The sequence below is a fragment of the Hyla sarda genome, chromosome 3, assembly GCF_029499605.1.
Source record: "Hyla sarda isolate aHylSar1 chromosome 3, aHylSar1.hap1, whole genome shotgun sequence".
NCBI classification, from domain to species: Eukaryota; Metazoa; Chordata; class Amphibia; order Anura; family Hylidae; genus Hyla; species Hyla sarda.
In genome coordinates, this window is record NC_079191.1 from 411,870,109 (window position 1) to 411,892,919 (window position 22,811).

Here is a 22,811-nt window from a genome sequence, read left to right on the forward strand (position 1 = left end):
ATATTCTTTATTCAGTATCTTTTCCGTGTATTATAGACATGATCAAATGACTGCATGGTCACCTCCCCCAGTAGGGGGAAATAGATGCAAAAATGCATGTACATTATGCTAGTGTGAACCCAGCTGTAAGGTTTGCTGTGTTCTCTTTCAGACATAAAGTAATTTGCTTGTTCAATGATTTCACTTTTATTAGCCTGATAGTTCTGAGAATGACTCGGATACAGAGAGTGAAGCTGAGAGCGAAGCGGAGAATACCAACGTGTATCAACAGCTGCTGGCAACATTAAAGCATGTCTCTGATGATGATGAGGAGGATGATGATGAGGAGGAGGAGGAAGAAGAGGTTGATAATGATGATGAAGATGATGGGCCACAGGGGGAGGATGAGGATGAACAGTCTGTCTCTAATGCAGAAGATGAAGATAGTGAAGAAGAGCAAGAGGCAGAAGGGGATAATGATGCCGAGGGAGGTAATAACTCCTCATACATTGTAATGCTTGGAGTTGTAGTTTTATATCAGGATGGAGGTCACTGCTCTTACTGATGGGTGTTCACTGCTTCCCAGTTATTATAGCAACTTGTACCTGTCATTTCAAAAAAATGTTTGACGTATCAAATTTTTTATCTGTCGGAGTTTCAGTGCTGAGACCCCCACCGATCAATAGAACAAGCTGGGAGAAGTTCACAGTAGCGCGCTTTACTCCCCGGCTCTCAGCGATTTTTGTCCCACTGCCCTGTAAACTTATAATGGAGCAGCAAGGCCAAAGATCTCTGAGGGATCACATCTATCTGCTCATCTTCTCATCAGTTGGGGGGGGGGGGGGCGGGGGTCCGACCAATAAAAACTCATGACGTGTGTCTGAGACAAATGTACGATTAAGGGTGCAAATGGACACCTGAAACGCGTCCGTTTTCTTGTCTGCTGGCTTTTATTCAATAAAGAAGATTTTGGCACTATTCCTCGCTGGACAACCTTCTCTCATAGCACAGTCTGAGCCAAGGACGACTGCACAGTGAGCTGGATATTTTCTGCTATTTCTCGCGTCTGAGACAAAGGGATGTTTTTTTTTTTTTTTTTTTTAAATAAATGACAGGGACACTACAAAGTTTTCTCTGAAATGTGACAGCTACTCTGGCAGTGAGAGGGTTGAAGGATTTATTTGTGGGTAACATTGTGTGCATTGTTTCAGAACATGGCGATGAGGTTGAGGAACAAGATGCCGAAGAGCCAAAAGAAGCCGAAGATCCAGCTCAGCAATTCACAGACAGTAAAAATGAATCTAAGTTTAGTTTAGAAACTAATTTCTTGGAAGAAGATGCTGAAGACCAGAAGAATGAGACTGCAGAGCCCTCCGTTATAAATTCTGAAGGTAATGCTCTCATTTTGCATTCAATTTCTATAGAAAAGTTAAACAATAAAATCAAGGGTCTGATTTAGTTGTTTTTTTTTTTTTCAACACAGTTCTGCTCTTGGCCCTGGGCTGTTTCTACTATTGCAGCTCATCTTCATTTGCTTCAGAGGGGCCGAGCTTCAGTACCTAACACAGCTCATGGTGGAGGGTGGCGCTAGGGCTGGGCGGTATACCGGTTCATACTGAATAGGGAAATTTTTGGGCTGCACGATATGACTTTTTCCCATACTGCAATACCGGTTGGGCCCCTCCCCCTTGGGAATGAATTATCAGCCCAGCGCAGCGCTGTCCCCACATCGGGGAACTAATCATACGTGACCCGCCAGCGCTGTTCTGCTCCCCCCCCCCCCCCCCCCCCCCCCAATTATCAGCCCAGCGGGGTACTACTCACATATGTTACCCGCAAACACTGCCCTCCTCCTCTTTGTTGAGGGCCGCCAGCGCAGGAACTCGCTGTGCGCCAGTGGTCTCCAACCTGCGGACCTCCAGATGTTGCAAAACTACAACTCCCAGCATGCCCAGACAGCCAACGGCTGTCCGGGTATGCTGGTAGTTGTAGTTTTGCAACAGCTAGAGGTCCGCAGGTTTGAGACCACTGCTGTACGCTGTATCCCTATGCCCGGGCTGCAAAAGATAAAGAAGATAAACTTTAACTTACCTACGTCGGCCTCACGCTGCTCTTTGTTGGGGGCTGCTGGCGCTGGAACTCACTGTACGCCAGTGGTCTCCAACCTGCGGACCTCCAGATGTTACAAAACTACAACTCCCAGCATGCCCGGACAGCCAACAGCTGTGCGGGCATGCTGGGAGTTGTAGTTTTGCAACAGCTGGAGGTCTCTCGAGGTTGGAGACCACTGCTGTACGCTGTATCCCTACGCCCGGGCTGCAAAACATAAACAAAATAAATTTTAACTCACACACCTCGGCCTTACACTGTGGACTGGAACGTCAGACAGCCGTCAGCCTATCACCGGCCGCAGCGATGCCCCGGCCAGTGATAGGCTGAGCCCACTGTCATGTAAGAAGCCGGCTCCTTACATGACAGTAGGCTCAGCCTATCACTGGCCGGGGCGGGGCATCGCTGCGGCCGGTGATAGGCTGACGGCTGGTCGTCGTAGGTAAGTTAAAGTTTATTTTCTTTATCTTTTGCAGCTCGGGCATAGGGATACAGCGTACAGCAGTGGCCTCAAACCTGCAGACCTCCAGCTGTTGCAAAACTACAACTCGCAGCATGCCCGGACAGCCGTTGGCTGTCCGGGCATGCTGGGAGTTGTAGTTTTGCAACATCTAGAGGTCCGCAGGTTGGAGACCACTGGCGTACAGTGAGTTCCAGCGGCCCCCAACAAAGAGGAGGAGGGCAGTGCTTGACCTATGTGAGTAGTACCCCGCTGGGCTGATAATTAATTGGGGGGGGAGCAGAACAGTGCTGGCGGGTAACCTGATTGGGGGGGGGTGAAAGAAATACCGTTATATACCATGGAACCGCCATAAGTTACAAAAATACCGTGACACACCTATTTGGTCATACCGCCCAGCTCTAGGTGGCGCTGTTCTCAGTCTCCATGCTTGCTGGGTGGGATCTTTCTGCAGTGTGTTCTTTACCTGTCATCCCCATTGTCACACATCCTCGCAGATCCCTTCCCCCTCTTGTCACTCTTATGCTAAATGCCCTTTTTGATGACAATATTGTATATGATGATCGTTCTTCCTTTTAGATCCATTTAAAAGGCATGTTGATCGAGAACTAGAAGAAGATGATGTTAACCAAATGACAAGCAACCCTAAAACCACTACATCTCTGAAGGTAAAGAACAACCCCTACTTGTGACACTTATGTCTTACCAAACTGCTCACTTTAGTATGTGTGGAAGAAATACTGAAAAGTTAGAGTAGTGCAATGAAACACAACTTATCCCCTATCCAAAGGATAGGGGATAAGTTATAGATCTTGGGGGGAGGGGGCATCTCCTAAACTGGGCCCCGGCAGTCTGGACGAAGGGGACGTGCCTACCCCTGCATGGAGCGGCATCCGGCACGCCCCCTCCGTGTATCCTATAGAGATACATGGAGGGGTTGTGTCGGCCACGGCTTCCCGTGGGGGTTGGAACAGCTGCTTCCGGCAGACTGCCGGGGGCCCAGTTCAGGAGATCACGAGGGATCCCAGCGTTCGGACCCCCCCCCAGGGGATAAGTTATGTTTCACTGCACTACTCCTTTAAAGGGTAGCTCCCACCATCATGATTTTTTTTTTTCTGTCCCTGCCTATTGCCCTTCTATCCCTAACACCCTCCCTGCCTTTATTTATTTTTTTTACTATTTTTAAAATGGCATTTAGTCTGCCTGGTAGTGTGCTCACTACCAGGCAGACTTCCCCAGCAGGCACCACGTCACTGATGCCTGCTGGGGGGGGACTTCCGCCCTTAGTTCTCCCAACAGGGTGCCTCCAGCTGTTTCACCACTACAACTCCCAGCCTGCCCTGACATCTATTGGCTGTCAGGGCATGCTGGGAGTTGTAGTGGTAAAACAACTGGAGGCACCCAGGACAGGAGTTTCATGGGGGAAGGAGTGAGCCAGGAGCCGATGCGGGAGGGACGGATGCGGGAGGGACGGATGCGGGAGAGACTCTTCCTGCCGCTCGGTAAGTAAACCCAAACAACCCCCATCCCCCCCCCCCCCCCCCCGTACCTTGCAGCAGCGCCCCCCCCATCCTCCCCCGTACCTTGCAGCAGCGCCCCCCATCCCCCCGCACCTTGCAGCAGCGCCCCCCATCCCCCCGCACCTTGCAGCAGCGCCCCCCATCCCCCCGCACCTTGCAGCAGCGCCCCCCATCCCCCCCCGTACCTTAGAGCAGCACTCCACGCACCTTGCTGTAGCAGCCAACCCCCCCGCACCTTGCAGCAGGGCCGTCAGCCGATGCGGAGCCCTGGCTGTTACTGCGCCTGCGCAAAATTTCGACTGATGCCCTGCCGGAATCAGTCGGAATTTTGCTGTGACGTCACTCTGCACTGCATTCGGCCACTAGGAGGGCGCCCCCTAGTGGCCGAATTTCAAATTGCTTTTAAAACGTTTTAAAAGCATTTTTTTTAAATAAAAGTATATTAGAGATATGTTGTAGTACTTGAGTACTACAACATATCAAAAATTATTTTTCATGACAGTGCCCATTTAACAATTCTGACAAGTCCATTTTAACCAGATTCCATTGCTGTAATGTAGACTTTTAGTCCAAATACATAACCTAAAGCTTAACTTTATATGATGTTCGAGCCGTTCACATGGACATATGACTATCCCTCCAAAAACCCTCCATACACATAAACATTTGGCTTGGCCAAGCACTCATGTTTTGACAACCTCTGATGGTGAGTTCTCTCTGAGATCATAAGGATCAGGCAGTTGAAATCCAATATGTCTGACTCGGGCGGCCTCCATACACATAAAATGGTTGGCTGGTCCCATTGAAATCCAGGTCAGCTGGAAAGCATGCATGTTTAACCCCTTAAGGACCAAAAACTAACAGATCAGGACGACGTTAAAAAGGGGTACACCGCTGCTCAGCGTTTGGAACAAACTGTTCCGAACGCTGGAGCCGGGAGCTCGTGACGTCATAGCCCCGCCCCTCATGACATCATGCCCCGCCCCCTCAATTAAAGTCTATAAAAGTTTGTTCCAAACGCTGAGCAGCAGAGTACCCCTTTTTAACGTCATCCTGATCTGTTAGTTTTTGTCCTTTTTTTATTATTAACCCTTTTTATTCTATTTGTTTCTTCAGTGGCTGGCGCTGGGTCAGTTGGTATTTTCCTCGGCCTTTAAAAAGGTCCATCCATTAAAATCGGAGAAAGAAACTGATCTGTCACTGTTGTATCTCCGTAAACCACTGGATTCCACATGGACCAAAGCAAACAAATCTTTTCTCTCTGGCAAGAGCGACCACAGCTTCACCCCTCTACAGAGAGAACTTTTCACCATAATGAACTCTTACAAGGACTTGTATTATCCATCCAGGATGGCGACGGTCCAGGGGGAAGAGGTTAGAATCGTCTATTGTCTTCATGCTCTCAATCACGTGCTGAAGGCCAACGCACAAGTGCTCCACAACAACTCTATACGAAAGAATCACAAGACGGGACTGGATGAGGACGATCTCCGAGACCAAGGTCTTACCAGACCCAAGGTATGCTGTTCTTACTCTGCGTTACTTAGTCTGTACACAGGCCCTGATGTCTTTGCCACAAAGGAGACCTCTGTATTCTAAATAGTCCATGGTAGCTGAAGGCCCTGAAACAGATTTTGCATTGGGGCCAAGTAGGCTGCACAATTTGGGGAAAATGTGCGATTGCGATATAATAAAGAAATGGTGAAATCCCCAATGTTATGTCCAATCCCCCCCCCCCCCCCCATTGAAGGGGGTACTCCGGTGGAGAACTTTTTTTATTTTTATTTTTTTAAATCAACTGGTGCCAGAAAGTTAAACGGATTTGTAAATTTCTTCTATTAAAAAAATCTTAATCCTTCCAGTACTTATTAGCTGCTGAATACTACAGGGGAGGTTCTTTTCTTTTTGGAACCGGAGTACCCCTTTAAGTTCTATCCCCAATTTCACATTCTCACACATTTCACTTCAGTTCCCCCTATTTCATGCTCATCCTCCATTTCATGTCTATTTCGCAAACCCCCCCCCCCCATTTCACATTCACATTAATGTTGTGCTTTGGTACAGGGGGAAACATTACAAAAATAAATAAACCTGATGCTTACCTAGCCCCAGTCCCCCGTAGGTCTGCCGCAGGTTCCGTTCTTTTCCATGCAGACCGGTGTCTTACGGGACTTACAGGACCTTCCTGCTCAGCCAATCACTGGTCTGACACATGACACCACTGAGGCCACTGATTGGCTTAGTGGAATAGGTCCTGGGACCAGCTTGTTTCGGGAGCGCAGAGAAGATACCAGGACCACATGGAGGAGAAAGGGATCTGTGACAGACCTACGGGGACCGGAACTAGGTGAGCATCAGGTTTTTTATGTTTCCCCAGCACCCATATTATTACTTAGGACAGTGTTTCCCAACCAGGGTGCCTCCAGCTGTTGCAAAACTACAACTCCCAGCATTCCCGGACAGCCAAAGGCTGTCCGGGCATGCTGGGAGTTGTAGTTTTGCAACAGCTGGAGGCACCCTGGTTGGGAAGTGCTGACTAAGCATTTTGAATTTTGGCGGTGACCCAGACTCTGTGTGCATGACGATGGCAGGTGATTGCGCATTTCGACGTATCCCAATTTGCAAAAAAAATCGCGATTGCGATATATCGTGCAGCCCTAGGACCAAGGATCCTCAGAACCAGAAACAGCTGTATTCCAGAAGGCTGTGAAGTCCTGTACAATAGAGGGAAGGTTTATATTATAAAGTAACACCTCTTCTTTTTATATGACTTTTCAGCTTTTAATCTCCTTTAGGTCCTCATAGTTGTGCCGTTCCGTGAATCCGCATTGCGAGTGGTGCAGCTTTTGATCAGTCTCCTGGAGGTCCCAGGAAGAAAAGTGGATGTGAGCAACAAGAAGAGATTCAAGAATGAGTTTGGCTCCGACCCAGAGGAGAAACCTCCCAATCTGAAAAGGCCGGAGGATTATGAAGCCATATTTGCTGGGAACATTGATGACCATTTTAGGATAGGTGAGTAGACTGGAATAAGGGCTAGTGCATACTGTACCTCTGTATACTGAAACGCACGGAATCTGTTAAATTTGCATGCAATGCTGTTTTATTCAGGTAGTCTTGAAACATTGCTTTAAGGTAGGGCTGCACTAGAGATGAGCGAACTTACAGTAAATTCGATTCCTCACGAACTTCTCGGCTCGGCAGTTGATGACTTTTCCTGCATAAATTAGTTCAGCTTTCAGGTGCTCCCGTGGGCTGGAAAAGGTGGATACATTCCTAGGAAAGAGTCTCCTAGGAATGTATCCACCTTTTCCAGCCCACGGGAGCACCTGAAAGCTGAACTAATTTATGCAGGAAAAGTCATCCACTGCCGAGCCGAGAAGTTCGTGACGAATCGAATTTACTGTAAGTTCGCTCATCTCTAGTGTCACGTGTCAAGCCAGTGATTGGCTGATGGGGAAAGGTCTTGTACTGCAGTAATACACTAGGTTTCCCGGGTCCCACGGAAGATTTGAAATCCGCCTGGGAAACCCAGTGTATTACTGCAGTACAAGAATGTGACAGGAGGGGGGAGGGGAATGTGACAAGGGGGGGGGATGTGAAATAAGCGGTGGGCATAAAATGGGTACGTAGATGTGAAATGGAGGTGATTGGATATGAAATGGAGGGATTTCACTATTTTTTTTATTATATCGCATCGCAATCGCAATATTTAGGCCCAAAATCGCAATCACACATTTTCCCCATATCGTGCAGCCCTACTTTAATGCATGAATATGGTCTGGCATGGTGGCACCCTGTGTACGTTTCATTTACATGTACATGTCCCTTAAAGGAGATCTCCAGCAAAAAATTACTTGTCCCCTAGCCACAGAATAGAGGATAACTAGCTGGCTGCTTGGGGTCTGACCGCTGGGGCCCCCGCGAGGGACAGGATCTGGCACTCAGGAGCGCGTGCTCCATTCATCTGCGCTCCCATAGAAATTCATGGAGCGCGTGCCGACTACCGGTAGACTAGCAAGAAAAAGAAAAGAATCACTGTATTCTAGTGCACACCCAGAATATTTAATGATGAATTATCTTTATTGTACAAAAACACTCATAACATCACAAAATGATGAGAACAAGGACATTTAATAAGAGCCATAGAGGGACAAAGCACAACACGGGGAGCGGCCATGAACCCCCTCACCCCAAGTCCTGTCCTGCAGGGTGCACCTTGTAGTAGCAGTGTTGTTGTCATTCTTATTAATCACTGCAGGACAGGACTTGGGGTGAGGGGGTTCATGGCCGCTCCCCGTGTTGTGCTTTGTCCCTCTATGGCTCTTTTTAAATGTCCTTGTTCTCATCATTTTGTGATGTTGAGTGTTTTTGTACAATAAAGATAATTCATCATTAAATATTCTGGGTGTGCACTAGAATACAGTGATTCTTTTTCTTGCTATGTTACTTTTTTTCGCTGTAGGTAGCAGCCCGGCTTATTTTTATGGTCAACCCCCCCCCCATCTCTTTCTTCTAGGACTACTGGTAGATGACACGCACTCCTCACTGACAGCTGTGGATAGGTGATAAGTTCATTAGAAAAAAAAAATCTTTATAATGTACTTTTTGTAAGTTTTCTATGTTTAATTTGTGTTTTAAAAAAGCTGCCGCTAGGTGTCCAGAGCACATTTCCCCCCCATCTCTTGCACAGACTTTGGACTCCTGCTGGCCTGACAGAAGTCCAAAATCAGGAAATGCTGAGTGTGTGTGTGCAGCCTTTTCCAATCATGGCTCATCTCACACTGAACTGCTCTGGGCTGTGTGTAGCAGAGTTAGGGAGGAAGTTCTCCCTGTATGGCTTCAGATGATGTCATCCCTGCTGGGGAACGCCCCTTCCCAGTCTGTGAATCTGCCTGAGACTAAGCAGAAAATACAGAGCAATAACGAGGTAGAAAACTAACAAATAATAAAAATAAAGGCAGAGGGTGGTTTATCATGATGGGGGCAGTGAACTGGGAGGATTATAGAATTTAAAGGGGTACTACCGTGGAAAACTTTTTTTTTTTTTTTTTTTTTTTTTTTTTTTTTTATATCAACTGGTGCCAGAAAGTTAAACAGATTTGTAAATTAGGAAAAAATTGTATAACCAATCCTTCAAGGATTTTACCCCAAAAAAGGTACACAATGATATTTAAATCAAATATTATAGGAATACTTCAATTATGATTAATTATTTTTATTATTAAACATTAATAAAACAATATAATAACAATAATATCCTGGCACAGATATATAAAAAAGGTGAGAATCCACTGGGCCCTAGTGGTATTAGTCACCAAAAACTTTGTATTAAGGCAACCGTATGGTATATGATAGAGATTGCTGTATATCCCAGTCTGGAAAAAATATGTTCAAAAGTCCTCTTCAATATGGCTAATAAAAAAGAGCTTTTGCATTGGATATTGTAGCAAGTATAAGATGTTATGATAAATAATTTAACACAGATTTTGTTACTTGTTGCAGTCTTTGAACTGTAATAGTCTTTTAGATGAGCCGTATAGAAGACTGCTGGTACAATATATCTCACCCGCTCCTGGCAGATGTTGTCCTCTCCGCTCACCACACACCGGCAGCGCTGGCACTGGTGGTAGGATGGACCTGTGCAGGGGTGCGTTTGGCACAACGTCCCCAATAGCCTCCGTACTGCTCCACACCTTGCAATATACTCATGGTGTGAACCTGGCACCGTTATTTACCATCCATTGAAATCGGCAACCACTGCAGCCACGGTCCGGATCTTCACTGTGTTTTGCCTCCGCCTGAACCTGCCGGGAGAGATCCATCTATCCATCCGCCCCTGGACTCCATCACATCCACCACGAGGGACGCCAACCCTGTGCCCGCCCTGTAGGTAACAACACAGGAGAGCAGTACGGAGGCTATTGGGGACGTTGTGCCAAACGCACCCCTGCACAGGTCCATCCTACCACCAGTGCCAGCGCTGCCGGTGTGTGGTGAGCGGAGAGGACCACATCTACCTGGAGCGGGTGAGATATATTGTACCAGCAGTCTTCTATACAGCTCATCTAAAAGACTATTACTGCTCAAAGACTGCAACAAGTAACAATATCTGTGTTACATTATTTATCATAAAATGAAAGAGATCGGATCCAGCTCAATGCAGGTAAAATCGGGTTTAATCCATAGGACAAGGAAGGAACAAGTTACGCGTTTCAAGCGCTGCAAGCGCTCTTAGTCATACAACTTGTATGACTAAGAGCGCTTGCAGCGCTTGAAACGCGTAACTTGTTCCTTCCTTGTCCTATGGATTAAACCCGATTTTACCTGCATTGAGCTGGATCCGATCTCTTTCATTTTCTCATTGGCTGGTGCCGTCCAGCGCCCGGATCCGTGCTCTACTGTCTGGGGCGGGGTGAGCTGGCTTTCACCTTGTTTGCCTTCCCATTATTTATCATAACATCTTATACTTGCTACAATATCCAATGCAAAAGCTCTTTTTTATTAGCCATATTGAAGAGGACTTTTGAACATATTTTTTCCAGACTGGGATATACAGCAATCTCTATAATATACCATATGGTTGCCTTAATACAAAGTTTTTGGTGATTAATACCACTAGGGCCCAGTGGATTCTCACCTTTTTTATATATCTGTGCCAGGATATTATTATTGTTATTTTATTATTTTATTAATGTTTAATAATAAAAAAAAATTAATCATAATTGAAGTATTCCTATAATATTTGATTTAAATATCATTGTGTACCTTTTTTGGGGTAAAATCCTTGAAGGATTGGTTATACAATTTTTTTCCTACATATTTTACCTCTGGTTGTTGGGTTTCGGCAAATAACCAGATATATCCTCGGATTTTTGGTTTGTGAGCTGCACACACATTTGCAGATTTGTAAATGACTTCTATTAAAAAATCTTAATCCTTCCAGTACTTTTTAGGGGCTGTATACTACAGCGGAAATGTCCAGAGCAGGAGAAAATCCCCAAAGCAAACATATGCTGCTCTGGACAGTTCCTAAAATGGTCAGCAGAGAACACTGTGCTCGTGACATAAGAGAAATCCAAAAAGATAAACATTTCCTCTGTAGTATACAGCCCCTAAAAAGTACTGGAAGGATTAAGATGTTTTAATAGAAGTAATTTACAAATCTGTTTTAACTTTCTGGCACCAGTTGATTAAAAAAAAAGTTTTCCACGGTAGTACCCCTTTAACAAGATCATGACAGGTACTCTTTAAAAGCTATAGACACCTTTTAGGCCTGCAGTTTTCACCCCTTTATTCAATGAGACATCCTGATATGCAGTTTGCATTCTGCTCCCAGTTTCAGAATGTGTCCTTCCCTGTAGTATAAGCTGGAGGAGAAGCTGGAGCTGCGGCATTTACTCGCTTAATTCCTGTTTTCATTTCTTTTTCTACAGCCCATGAAGGGTGTATTCTTCCTTGTGTTGAGAGTTGCTGAGGAGTGTGTCCCCCACCTGCTATGCTCTCTTTTCCTTTTACCCTAATTTTCTGTTGCAGTTTTCTGTGTTAAACCTTCCTTTCCTTTCGCAGATTTTTCCTAAGCTGCTCTCATCTGTCTCCGTAACAGCCTGAATCTCCTGTAGACTTCAGATACCCTCCTTTCTCTTAAAGGGGTATTCAGGCCTTAGACATCTTATCCCCTGTCCAAAGGATAGGGGATAAGATGTCTGATCGTGGGGGTCCGGCCACTGGGACTCTCCGCGATCTCCGTGCAGCCCTCTCATGACATCACGTCACGCCCCTCCATTCATGTCTATGGGAGGGGGCATGACGACCATCATGCCCCCTTCCATAGACATGAGTGGAGGGGCTTGACGTGAGGTCACGAGGGTGCGTCACGTCTCCGTTTCAGGAGCAGCACCCGTCGCTGGGACCCCCGCCATCAGACATCTTATCCCCTATGCTTTGGATAGGGGATAAAATGTCTATGGCCGGAATACCCCTTCAAATAGCCTGTTTTTTTTTTATTTGGCTGTTCCCCCTTTTTTCTTCCTCCCCCTTTCTTGCTGTTATCACAAACACTTAGAAAAAGGGGGAAAGCAGTGAGTGCAGTCAGCTTGGTGCTGTTGTCAGAAGCAGCAGGACATCCCACTATGTAAAATTGTTGCACGGACTCTACAGCAACATAGTGGTTTGAACTATATAGAAAGTCACTTAATATTTGCATGTAGGAAGCCTGCAATATAAAAATGTCTAATAACTAACCCCCCAGTGATCGAAGTTGAGCTAAAACCTATGCCTGTTTGAAAGCATAATAAATAAATCTAGTATTGCAGAAACTTTACTCCTTTTTCCTGTTAAGCATGGCGGAAAGTTGTAAAAAGTCAAATATTTTTGTGCCAAACAGGACTTGTGATTTTTTTTTTTTTCCAATGCCAAAACCGAGGCATGGAAGCTTCATGAATTCCCAACCTGTGTGTTTCTTCTGATAGATCTTAAATAGTGGCAAATAAGTAAATGTCATCTTTTCACAGGAGTGTCCATTCTGCAGAAGAGCATTAGACTCTATTCCCCTTTCTACTCTTCTGACATTGTCATCGCGTCTCCTCTTGGTCTGCGTACAATCATTGGTAGTGAAGGCGAGAAGAAGAGGGACTTTGATTTCCTGTCTTCTATAGAGGTCCTCATAATCGACCAGGCTGATATCTACCTAATGCAAAACTGGGAGCACATGCTGGTAAGTTTTACATTTATGTCCGTGGATTTTCCTATTTTATTATTGAATATACACGATTAATTTTTAAGTACCCATTATGGCAAGGGTGTCTGTTCAGCGGACCTCCAGCTGTTGCAAAACTACCACTCCATTACAACACAACACAGTCAGGTTACCTGAATAATTGTTAATTTCTCTGGCGCTCTTCATTGTGGGGACACAGATACTATTGGGTATATGCTCTTGCCACTAGGAGGCGCTGACACTAGGAAAAAAAGTCTGCTCCTCCCTGGCAGGATATACCCGCCCACTGGAAGTGAGGTAATCAATTTTATCTAGTGTGAGTAGGAGGCAAGACACAGGTCAGGGAGCTCCACAGAACTGGTCTTTTTAAGGTTTTTATCTCCCTTTTTGTTTCCATTTTTTTTTTCAGGTGGGGGTTCAGGAGGATGGTGCTACCTGTTCCCCCATATGCGACTAAGGGGCACAGGCATAGAGTATGTACTGATAACCCCTTCTTGCCAACGGCCAATGCCTGGAGGTTGTACCCTGGGTCCGGGTCCCCCACTTCCCCTGCTCGCCTCGCTATCTTAGCCTGGTATGATGCAGCGTGGCCATAAGCCGGTTGAAGACGCCTAGGTGAGTATAAGATGGCATCTGCAGGTGAATATGTTTCCCCCCCCTCTTCACAAAAGGGACTCTGTCCTTTTATTAGAAGCATTAGGTTTGGGGCTCACTTTCATAGGGTGGGCTGTGTTTTTGCATACTGGGTTCTTGGGAGGATAGCTGCCGGCGTTATTGCAGTGGCTCACCTCTGAACAGCCTTGCTGTTCCTCCGTTCCATACTTGCTCCACTGCGGGGGTCGACAGCGTGCTGGGTGTTCAGCTGGCGGAGTTCAGGAGGTTATGGCAGCACATGGCTCCGCCCTTCTTCTCCCCTTGAGCCAGCATGCTAACTGGAGGCCATGCAGCGGTTATGGCGGCAGTAGCTCAGTCCTCCTTCTCCCTGAACAGCGCATGAACCGGGAGGTCAGGCAGCTCCCCCTCTCCAAGTTCGCGCGCCCCACGGATCTTGCTGCGAGGTTCTGAGGTACGCCTCCCGTGACATTAGCTCTGCCCCTCCATCATGGCGGGGACAGCGGTGCTTTGTAGTCTGTGCGGGTCCGTTGTCTCCCTGAGCTCCAGACCAAGCGGAGCTCGCCCGGCCCTTATTTTCCATTTCTACCTGTAATATCTGTTCTTTTCAGCTTAATATCTGTTGGGGGTTGTTTTATTGTTTCTGTCTCCCTGTACGGGCTCTGGCATGGCAATTGTCTGGCTTACCCAATTTCGGTCAGGTTGCGTATGTGACCCGCCGTGGCGTGTCCTTGCCAGGGATTTCACCGGGGTTACAGTCAGTGACTGTCCTGTACCGCTGAGCGCCATGACATGTCTGTCATGTCCACCGGGCAGCCATCGGGGTTTCTTAGCTTGTGCATACAATTTTCCCTTCTCCACAGGCTGCCGCATCTGCTGCTAGCGCCCCGGATCCCCATGTCCAGTGCGTGGTCTCCCTGGAAGTTTTCCTGCGTGGGCATGGGCTGGACCTAATATCATTATGACGGACAGTAGTCTCATCTGTCTCTCATTTCACAGCTGCCACATCCACGGCTGGTTGCAGTAACCCACTACTAGTGCGAGGTGTCCGCTGGAGTGACCCGTTGTCTACTATGGACCCATACCAGTAGGCCAGACAGTGGTCTGTGTTTTTTTCCGCCGCCTGTCGCTTATCAGAGGAGCTGATGTATCTGCAGCTGAAGTTCTGCTGCAGCTCAAGTTCTGCTGCAGCTCACTGCTAGAGAGTGGTGTCCGGAGGGGTAACATGGTGTGTTCTAATGGACCCTTTGCAGGGCGAAGGGGGTACAATCCACGGCTCCTCAGCCTCTCCGATCTCCCAGGGTAACGGGGTTTCTATCCATGGAGTCTAGACCTCCCTGCTGTCTGCACGTTCTTGCTGCCGTCTGTCTCCCATCTCAGGGCTACTGCGTGCTTGGCTGGGGTTTTTTCCCATACCTCCCTGCTGGTGTGAGGAATCTGTAAGAGGGTCTCTGCAGGTATGAGGGACTGATGCCGGTAAGCCAGACATTGTCTGCATGGTCTCCTATTCCATCGGGTCGCCCATCAGATCAGCCACACCCCTGTGCCCTACTTTCTGTGGGTGTGTTCGAAGGAGTGACCCTATGTGTTCAGGAATCCTCTCCAGTCAGCCAGTCGGAAGTTCAGATATCCCACTTCCACGGAGTAGTTCTGAGCGAGTCACCCCTTGTTGTTCCAAGAGCCCTATACATTGCACCAAAGGCTGGTTCCCCGGTTCCCTACCTTACCTGCCGCTCCCACATCTGAAGGCTAGTAACTCACTTTTGGTGTGTGGTTCTGAATGCGGGACCCGGTGTGACCATGGTCCCTTTGCCAGATTGCCAGACACTGTCTGCATGGTTTTCTAATCCACTTGGTCTCCTCCCCCATTCCTGCCGCTCCCACGACTGCAGTCCGGTGACTCACTACCATGTGAAGCTCCACATAGTGTCTCTCTGTAGGTTGATTGGACCATTATGCCTGTCAGTCAGACTGTGTCTGCATTGTCCACATACATCCTTCATCTCTTGCATCTGCAATGGCATTCCATTAGGAAATGGGTGTGGGCATCTCCTACAGGATCCATGGCCTTTCACAGCAACAGCAGTACTCTCTGTTCCCCTTTCTAGGGGTACAACGTTGGTCTGCTAGGGGCATGGTTGTGACTCACCGTTGGGTACTGAGCCTGTCTTCCATACTGCCGCATTTTTGGTGGTCTGCAGTTTCTTTCATGTCTGCAGTCTTCATACCCTACTACTGTGTCCTTACGTCTAAGACCCCCTGCACGTTTTCAGCCCGCTTTCCCTTATGTCGGTGGGGTGTGCCTCGGGCCTTCCTGTGATCTTGTTTCCACAGGTCTCTGGCGGTTGAGCACCTCTGTTCTGGCATGTCTACAGGTATCCTCCCTGGGTTCCTGCGCAGTCTGGCTCAGGTGCCTGCTCTGTTGCCATAGACAGCCGGGTTGGCTCCGTTGGCGCCCATCTGGTCCAGGGTTTCACCCTGAAGGGGTATTCCTCTCAAAGCTGCTGGTTGCTGTGTAATTGTGCGTGCTCCTTCCTTGCATTCGTAGTCACGTCTTTGTATCTTTGCCCAGCTCCAGTTTCCAGGATTCCGATCCCTCTGGGGACGCACATTGGCTCCTCCATACCTCGATGTGTTGTTGCAGAGTTCCTGGGGGCTACGCACACCCAGTTCTTTGTTCCATTGCCGTAGGGCGGCACTTCCTTGATCCTATGGTGCCTGGCGCACTTTGACATCCCCTTCCTCAGGGGTTATGGGGATCAAGGAGTTCGGCTGGTCAGTGCATGGGTTTCCTCTCGACCACCCCTTGTTTTCCCCTCATCTAGGAGGACTATTTCGCTGAGCCCTTTCTACTAGCAAAATGGAGCCTTTTCTCTCTTCCCACTATATAGGTTGGATATCTGTCTGGGCCCTTGTTTTTTGGCTGTGAGCTGAGATGAGCTTTTTGCTGTCTGTACTTGTGTGCTTACGGCCCACAATTGCAGCCTGGCTCTCTTTCTGTTTCTTGGTTGTCTACTGCTGCTCAAGCAGCCTTGGCACTCTCCTCTGTTGGCGGAGTTTATGCAATTATGTTTGGCCCGACAACAGCCGGTCTAGCACCGTCTGTTGTTTGGGCCCTGCCTTTGCTCTCCTCCTCCCTTGGTACAATCTCCCTGGAAGGTGTGTTCATACTTCCCCTTGACAGTGTTGCACTGCATTGACACCACCGTCTTTTGGAATAACCTTCCAGTGCCCAGAAACTGGGAGTCCCAGCTGGGTTCCCTTTTGTTTCCCCTCTGTTCCTGTCATGACGGGATGTTCCTTCAGAGTGCTCTGGTCTGCTCGGACCTCTGGGGTCCAAGGCTGGTTAGTCTTCTTGTCTTGGACACTATCGTAGGATGCTGTGACGTGCTTTCTTTTCTAGGTCTTAGCCCTTAGTGATGGTTGAGGTCTAGGGCAGGTGTAGCTCTCCTGCCCAGACTTCTCCGCGATCCCAACTGTGGGGCAGTTTTTCTGTACCGTGCTTCTTCTCGTCTCGGAAGTTCATTACCCGGAGCATTTCGCAGATGTTGGGTTTACTTTCCTCCAATTCCCATGTCGGCCGCTCTGGTGTTCTGGGATGCCCCTTTCAGGGTGTTCCGCTCCTTTTTGGCTGTTCTTCCTTCGGGGTCCTTGTACTCCCGAGATGAATGGCGTTACGGTCATCTGGATTCTAGCTGTCGAGCTACTTTCGTCTCCCGGGTGCTCGTGGCGGGCCCCTGGGATAGGAATTTTGGGTCAGCAGATGTTCTGGTCATTGATCTTATGCACCAGGCTTCTCTAGAGCCAGTTTCAGTCTCTCTTTCCAGTGGTTTTCTGGTCTCCACCTTCTGTGCTCGCCTTCTGCTCAGGCGTACTCTCTCTGGTGTTTTTTCACCATGTTCTCTTGAATCGGTTGACTCTTGATGGGATTCTCTTGTTGTGCCCTTTTCCATTTTTTTTTCCAGTCGGGCTAGACCTTTTGTCTGGGTCTGTGTTCCTACTTCCTCCAGGGTGTTTCTGGCCCATCTGGCTTCCTAGTCGACCTTTTCTTGTCTCTCTATATGAACCGTAGATTTAGAATCTCTGCGAAGCACGGTCCCTTCCTTGGCATCCTAGTCCATCTCCATGGCCGGGGGATCTTCCGGGAGCTGAGTTTCTGGGCCTCGGTTATCTTTGGCCTGGGGTCTCATCCGCAGGCCTTCCGGACGAGTGGGTTTGGTCTTGGGACTGATCCCCTTTCGCTAGTGGTTGTTCTTCCCACCCTAGGGGACTGCTTTGGTATTTCCCATCAGTATAGGTGTCCCCCAATGAAGAGCGCCCAAGAAAAGGAGATTTTTTGTACTCACCGTAAAATCTCTTTCTCGTAGCCTTCATTGGGGGACATCGCACCCACCTATTTCTTCATTTCTTTTTTTTTTTATCCGGGATTCTTTTCCAAGATCCTTCGAACATATTTCCTTGTTGGCCTCTCCTACTAGTGTCAGCGCCTCCTAGTGGCAAGAGCATATACCCATCAGTATAGGTGTCCCCCCAATGAAGGCTACGAGAAAGAGATTTTATGGTGAGAACAAACAATCTCCTTTTTCCTGTGCTGGCGCTGCAGGGGAATTCTGCTGCAATGGATAGGGAATAAGAGTCTGATCGCTGGGACCCCAACCCCCCCCCCCCCCCCCCCCCCCCCGCAATCCAGGGCCTTGGAACTGCCGTGGCTCTGCGCGACAAATGTTTGTGTCGCCGACCTCACTGAGAGGTGGACAGACACGCCCCCTCTATTCAGCTCTATGAGAGAGGTGGGGATGCACAAATGGTCCGCCTCTCCCATAGAGACACTCTTCTTTTCTTTAATCAGAATAATTGTCTATTCTATTGATCTAGATCAGCACGCTCCAAACGGTTACCTTCTAGATGTCGCAAAACTACAACTCCTAGCATGCCCGGACAGCTAATGGCTGTCCGGGCATGCTGGGAATTGTAGTTTTGCAACAGCTGGAGGGCCACTGTTTGTAGATCTACTGATCTAAATGATTCAAATGCAACATTTAAAACTAACATGGCCTGAATGATATGTCTTCCTAAAACATTTTGGACCACCAACTTAATTTAAAGTAATTTTCTCTATCGGCTCCATTGGGGGACACAGACCGTGGTGTATGCTGCTGTCTCTAGGAGGTGTGACACTATGGTAATGAAAAAAAAAAGTCAGCTCCTCCCACCAGGATATACCTGCCTTCAGGCTTTGAGCTAGTCAGTTTAAGCTTAGTGTCTGAGGAGGTGGACATGGTCTGGTTTGCTCCAGGCCAGGTCTTCTGTTTTTTGTTTTCCTAGTATGGGGACGTGTTAGTTTTTTATTCCCTTTTCTTTTCTGTTTTCAGGTGGGGGCTCAGGGACTCCGGTTCCCTGTTTCCCCATTGCGAGTAAGAGGGCACAGACATTACGTATATGCGCTGTTAACCCCACCTCTCCAACGGTCAGCGCCTGGGTTGGTACCTCATGGGTCCGGGTCCTCCTATTTCCCTGCTCGCCTCGCTCGCGCATAGCAGCCAGGCGTGATGCAGGTAACTAAAGCTGACTGAAGACTTCACTGAAGACTCCATTAGGTAAGTTCTTCTGACTGAGGTAAGTACTTTCCCTCTTTCTCCTCAGGTAAGCGGACTTGCAACTGCTGGAGACCCCCTGTTTTTGGCTACCTTTTCAGGTTGGGCTGGCTTACTGGGAATGGACTTTTATTGAGGACTTTATTGGGGGAGCAGTGGCACTCTGAGGGGCATGCATGTTTGGCACTGTGTGTGTGTAGTGTGTTACGTTGAACAGCGCCTTATATGCGGCTTACAGCCGCGGCGCTAGTACGGGCCGGCTTACTTTCATTTTCGCCGGCAGTGCCTTGTATGCGGCTGACAGCCGCGGCACTGGTACGAGCCGGGCGCTCTCAGCGCCGGCTTACTTTTGTTTTCTCCCGCGGTCTCTGACGGCGTATTAACTGCCCGCTCTGTTCCCCCGGGCGCATATGCGAATGACGTTTTCGCTCGGGACAAGGAGCGGGCGCCATTACAGCTCCTTCTCGGCCTGGTTTTAGCTCCGCCCACAGGGCGGTCGGAGCTCTTCTGAGGCACGCATCAGCCTCCAATCAGCGCCGTGGGCGCGAATTTCAGTCAGAGGGGGGGGGGGGGCAAATAGTTAGTGCCTCTGCTGCAGGCACGCCCCCCTCTACCATTGGCAGTTCCTTTTCTCACTCTAGCTGCATGGAGCTGTTCTCCTCTCTGCAGCTGCCAGGATACATAGACTTATTTGGTCTGTATACACTGTAGTACCAAAATGCCTGGCTCTGCCGTGCCCACTTGCCCTACCTGCTCCACTGCTCCCCCTGGTACCCCCTGATGCTCTTTCGGTCCCGGTGGGTTCAGCCGCTCCACCACCCTGGGTTTCTCCCTGACCCAGTATATGGCTGACTTGATCCAAGTCTCCCGTTCGGTGGCTGAGGCCTCCCAGGTAGTGGTGTCCGCCCTGAAGGGGTCTTCCCTGCGCGGGACCTCTGAGAGGGCCCGCTCCTCGTTCATGCTTCACGCTTTTACAGGCGTACTAGGGGTGCCTCGTCTGACTCTTCAATTGAGTTTTCAGATAGACGTGGGCGTTCCCCTCGTGGGTCCCACCCCCCTGTCATCTGGGCACGAACGTCGCTCCTCCAGAGGACGTTCTCGGATTCGCCGCTCTGCCACGCCAGAGCTGCGTACCCGGTCAGGGTCGCCCCCATCCAGGACGACTGCCTCTACTCATTCACTTCCCCTGGTGAACTGGTGGACGAGGCTTCCGAGCCGGCATCTGACTCAGAGAACCGCTCGGACTCAATTGCAACGGTGAACTCATTGGTGCAAGCCATAAGAGACACCCTTCACCTAGAGGACCCAGGATCTTCGGATGTCACTCCAGGAGTATCCTTTCATCGTACTAAGCCAGCACCTCAAAGGTTCAGCTCTCCCGCTGACTTTGACGACATTCTGGAATCTGCATGGAAACATCCAGACAAGAGGTTCCCGGGAATCAAGACAATCCAAGAACGTTATCCATTTGTCAAGGACTTTGTCGCTAAGGTGGTTTCCCCTCCCTCAGTGGATCCACCAATCTCCCGGATCTCTTAGGTGACTACACTGCCTCTGGCAGTTGCCGCTGCCTTCAAGGATCCCACGGACAAGACGCTAGAATCCTTGGCGAAGTTTGCTTCTGAAGCAGCTGGCTCTTCTCTTCCCATCTTCGCCTCGACATGGGTGTCCAAGGCCCTGTCGGAGTGGTGCCAAACGCTCCTTCAGCATATCTTAGCGGGATCTCCCCCAGAGGATCTTTCTGCTCTGGCTCTCCAATGCTCTAAAGCTGGGGACTTTCTGTGCGCAGCTTCCATGTAGTCAGCCCGTTGTTCTGCCTTTGCTGTGGGTCACCTAGCGGCCCTCCGCCGCTTTATGTGGCTTAAAGCTTGGAATGCGGATGCCGCTTCCAAAAGGTTGCTCACTGAGCTTCCCTTTACGGGTGGCCGTCTTTTTGGCAAACGCCTCGATGAGATTATCTCTGAGGCAACGGGAGGTAAGAGTTCCTTATTGACCTCAAAATAAGGCTCGCCCCTCTTCCCAAAGGAAGTCCTTTTTCCTTTCGGACCTCTGGTTCCAGCTAAGGGTCCGGCCAGGCGCTCTCGCGGGACAAGAAGGCTCCCTCGTTCCGGGCACGCCCGGCTTGGAATTCGGACTCCAACCAGTCCGGCAGTTTTCCGCCAAAATCGGGCAAGCGCAAGCCCACTTCTGCATGAAGTGAGGCCCCACCCGCAGTTTCTTTTCGGGTGGGAGGTCGTCTCTTGTTTTCCGAGACATCTGGACTTCACACATTCAGGACTCTGGGTCAGGGATGTGGTGTCCAACGGTTACTGGATAGACTTCGCCTCCCTTCCGAGGGATCGCGTTTTTCGATCCCAGGCCCCCCGGTCTCCTCCTCTGGCGAAGCACTTTCGAGCGGCTCTCCAGTCTCTGCTTCTCCAGGGGGTTATCGTCCCCGTTCCTCCAGGGGAACGTTTTCGGGTTTGTGGTCCCCAAGATGGACGGTTCTGTGCGACCAATCCAACCGTCAACTTCTCATCCACCACTTCAGGATGGAATCTCTCCGTTCGGTGGTGGCGTCCCTGGAACAAGGGGAGTTCCCTTCATCGGTGGACATCAAGGATGCCTACCTCCATGTGCCAATATTTCCGGGCCATCATCGGTACCTCTGCTTGCGGATCCCGAAGGGCACTTTCAATTTGTAGCCCTCCCCTTTGGTTTTGCCACGGCTCCTCGGGTCCTTACAAAGATCCTTGCGCCAGTGTTGGGCCTGTTCGGTCGAGAGGAATCTAGGTGATATCCTATCTGGACGACCCTCTCATCAAGGCTCCGACCAGAGTCCAGACTCTGGAGAATCTGGACGTCACTCTCCACACTGACTCGCTTCGGGTGGATGGTCAACCGGGACAAGTCAGTCCTTTGTCTTACCCAGTCTCTAACCTTCCTGGGACTTCGATTCAACGGCCTCTGCCCGCATTTGTCTTCCGCCGGACAAACGTCTGGCGCTCTGGTCGGGGGTCCGCTCCCTTCGGACCCAGGTATCAGTCTCCATCCGCACTTGTATGAAAGTCCTGGGTCGAGTGGTGGCAACTATGGAGGCTGTACCCTTTGCCCAGTTTCATTACCGCCGCCTTCAGCTGGCGATTCTCTCTCAATGGAACAGGTCTCCTCTTTCCCTCAATCGTCAGATTGTTCTCACTCACAGGGTCCGTCAGTCTCTGCTCTGGTGGCTCCGCTCCCCCCTTCTTCTCCAAGGGCGGTCATTTCTTCCCCTTCTCTGGCAGGTTGTTACAATGGTGCCAGCCTGTCGGGCTGGGGCGGCATGTTCAGGGATTGGCCGGCCAGGGACTCTAGTCTCCCCTGGAGACCCTTCTTCCGATAAACATATTGGAATTACGGGCGATTCTTCTTTGTCTTCTTCATTGGGAGTCCCGTCTTCAGTCCCGTCCTGTCCGCATTCAGCCAGACAACGCCACGGCCGTGGCGTACATAAATCGACAGGGCGGCGCTCGCAGCTCAGCAGCCATGGCCGAGGTGACCAAGATTCTCACCTGGGTGGAGAGTAAGGTTCCGGCCATCTCGGCGTTTCACATTCCGGGAGTGCTCAACTGGGAAGCGGACTTCCTCAGTCGGTCCTCACCCGACCCCGGCAAGTGGTCTCCTCATGGGTCTTCGCGCAGCTCTGCGACCTCTGGGGCTTCCGGACATGAAGCTCTTCGCGTTCCGGCACAATCGGAGGATCCTTCCGTTTGTGTCAAAGTCCCAGGACCCTCAGGCTCTGGCCGTGGACGCCCTAGTGCTTCCTTGGGTGGGGTTCACCCTACCTTATCTGTTCCCTCCTC

At 49.4% G+C, this 22,811-nt stretch overlaps 1 protein-coding gene across 1 annotated transcript in view; it reads left to right on the forward strand.

The window, feature by feature from the left end:
• UTP25 (UTP25 small subunit processome component) overlaps nt 1–22,811 on the forward strand; it is a 36,066-nt gene that overhangs the window by 6,101 nt on the left and 7,154 nt on the right. Inside the window, exons 3-8 of the mRNA XM_056568200.1 lie at nt 194–470; nt 1,191–1,370; nt 3,128–3,216; nt 5,185–5,586; nt 6,864–7,080; nt 12,579–12,781. Of these exons, the coding sequence (XP_056424175.1) occupies nt 194–470; nt 1,191–1,370; nt 3,128–3,216; nt 5,185–5,586; nt 6,864–7,080; nt 12,579–12,781 (1,368 nt within the window). The remainder of the gene's footprint in view (nt 1–193; nt 471–1,190; nt 1,371–3,127; nt 3,217–5,184; nt 5,587–6,863; nt 7,081–12,578; nt 12,782–22,811) is intronic.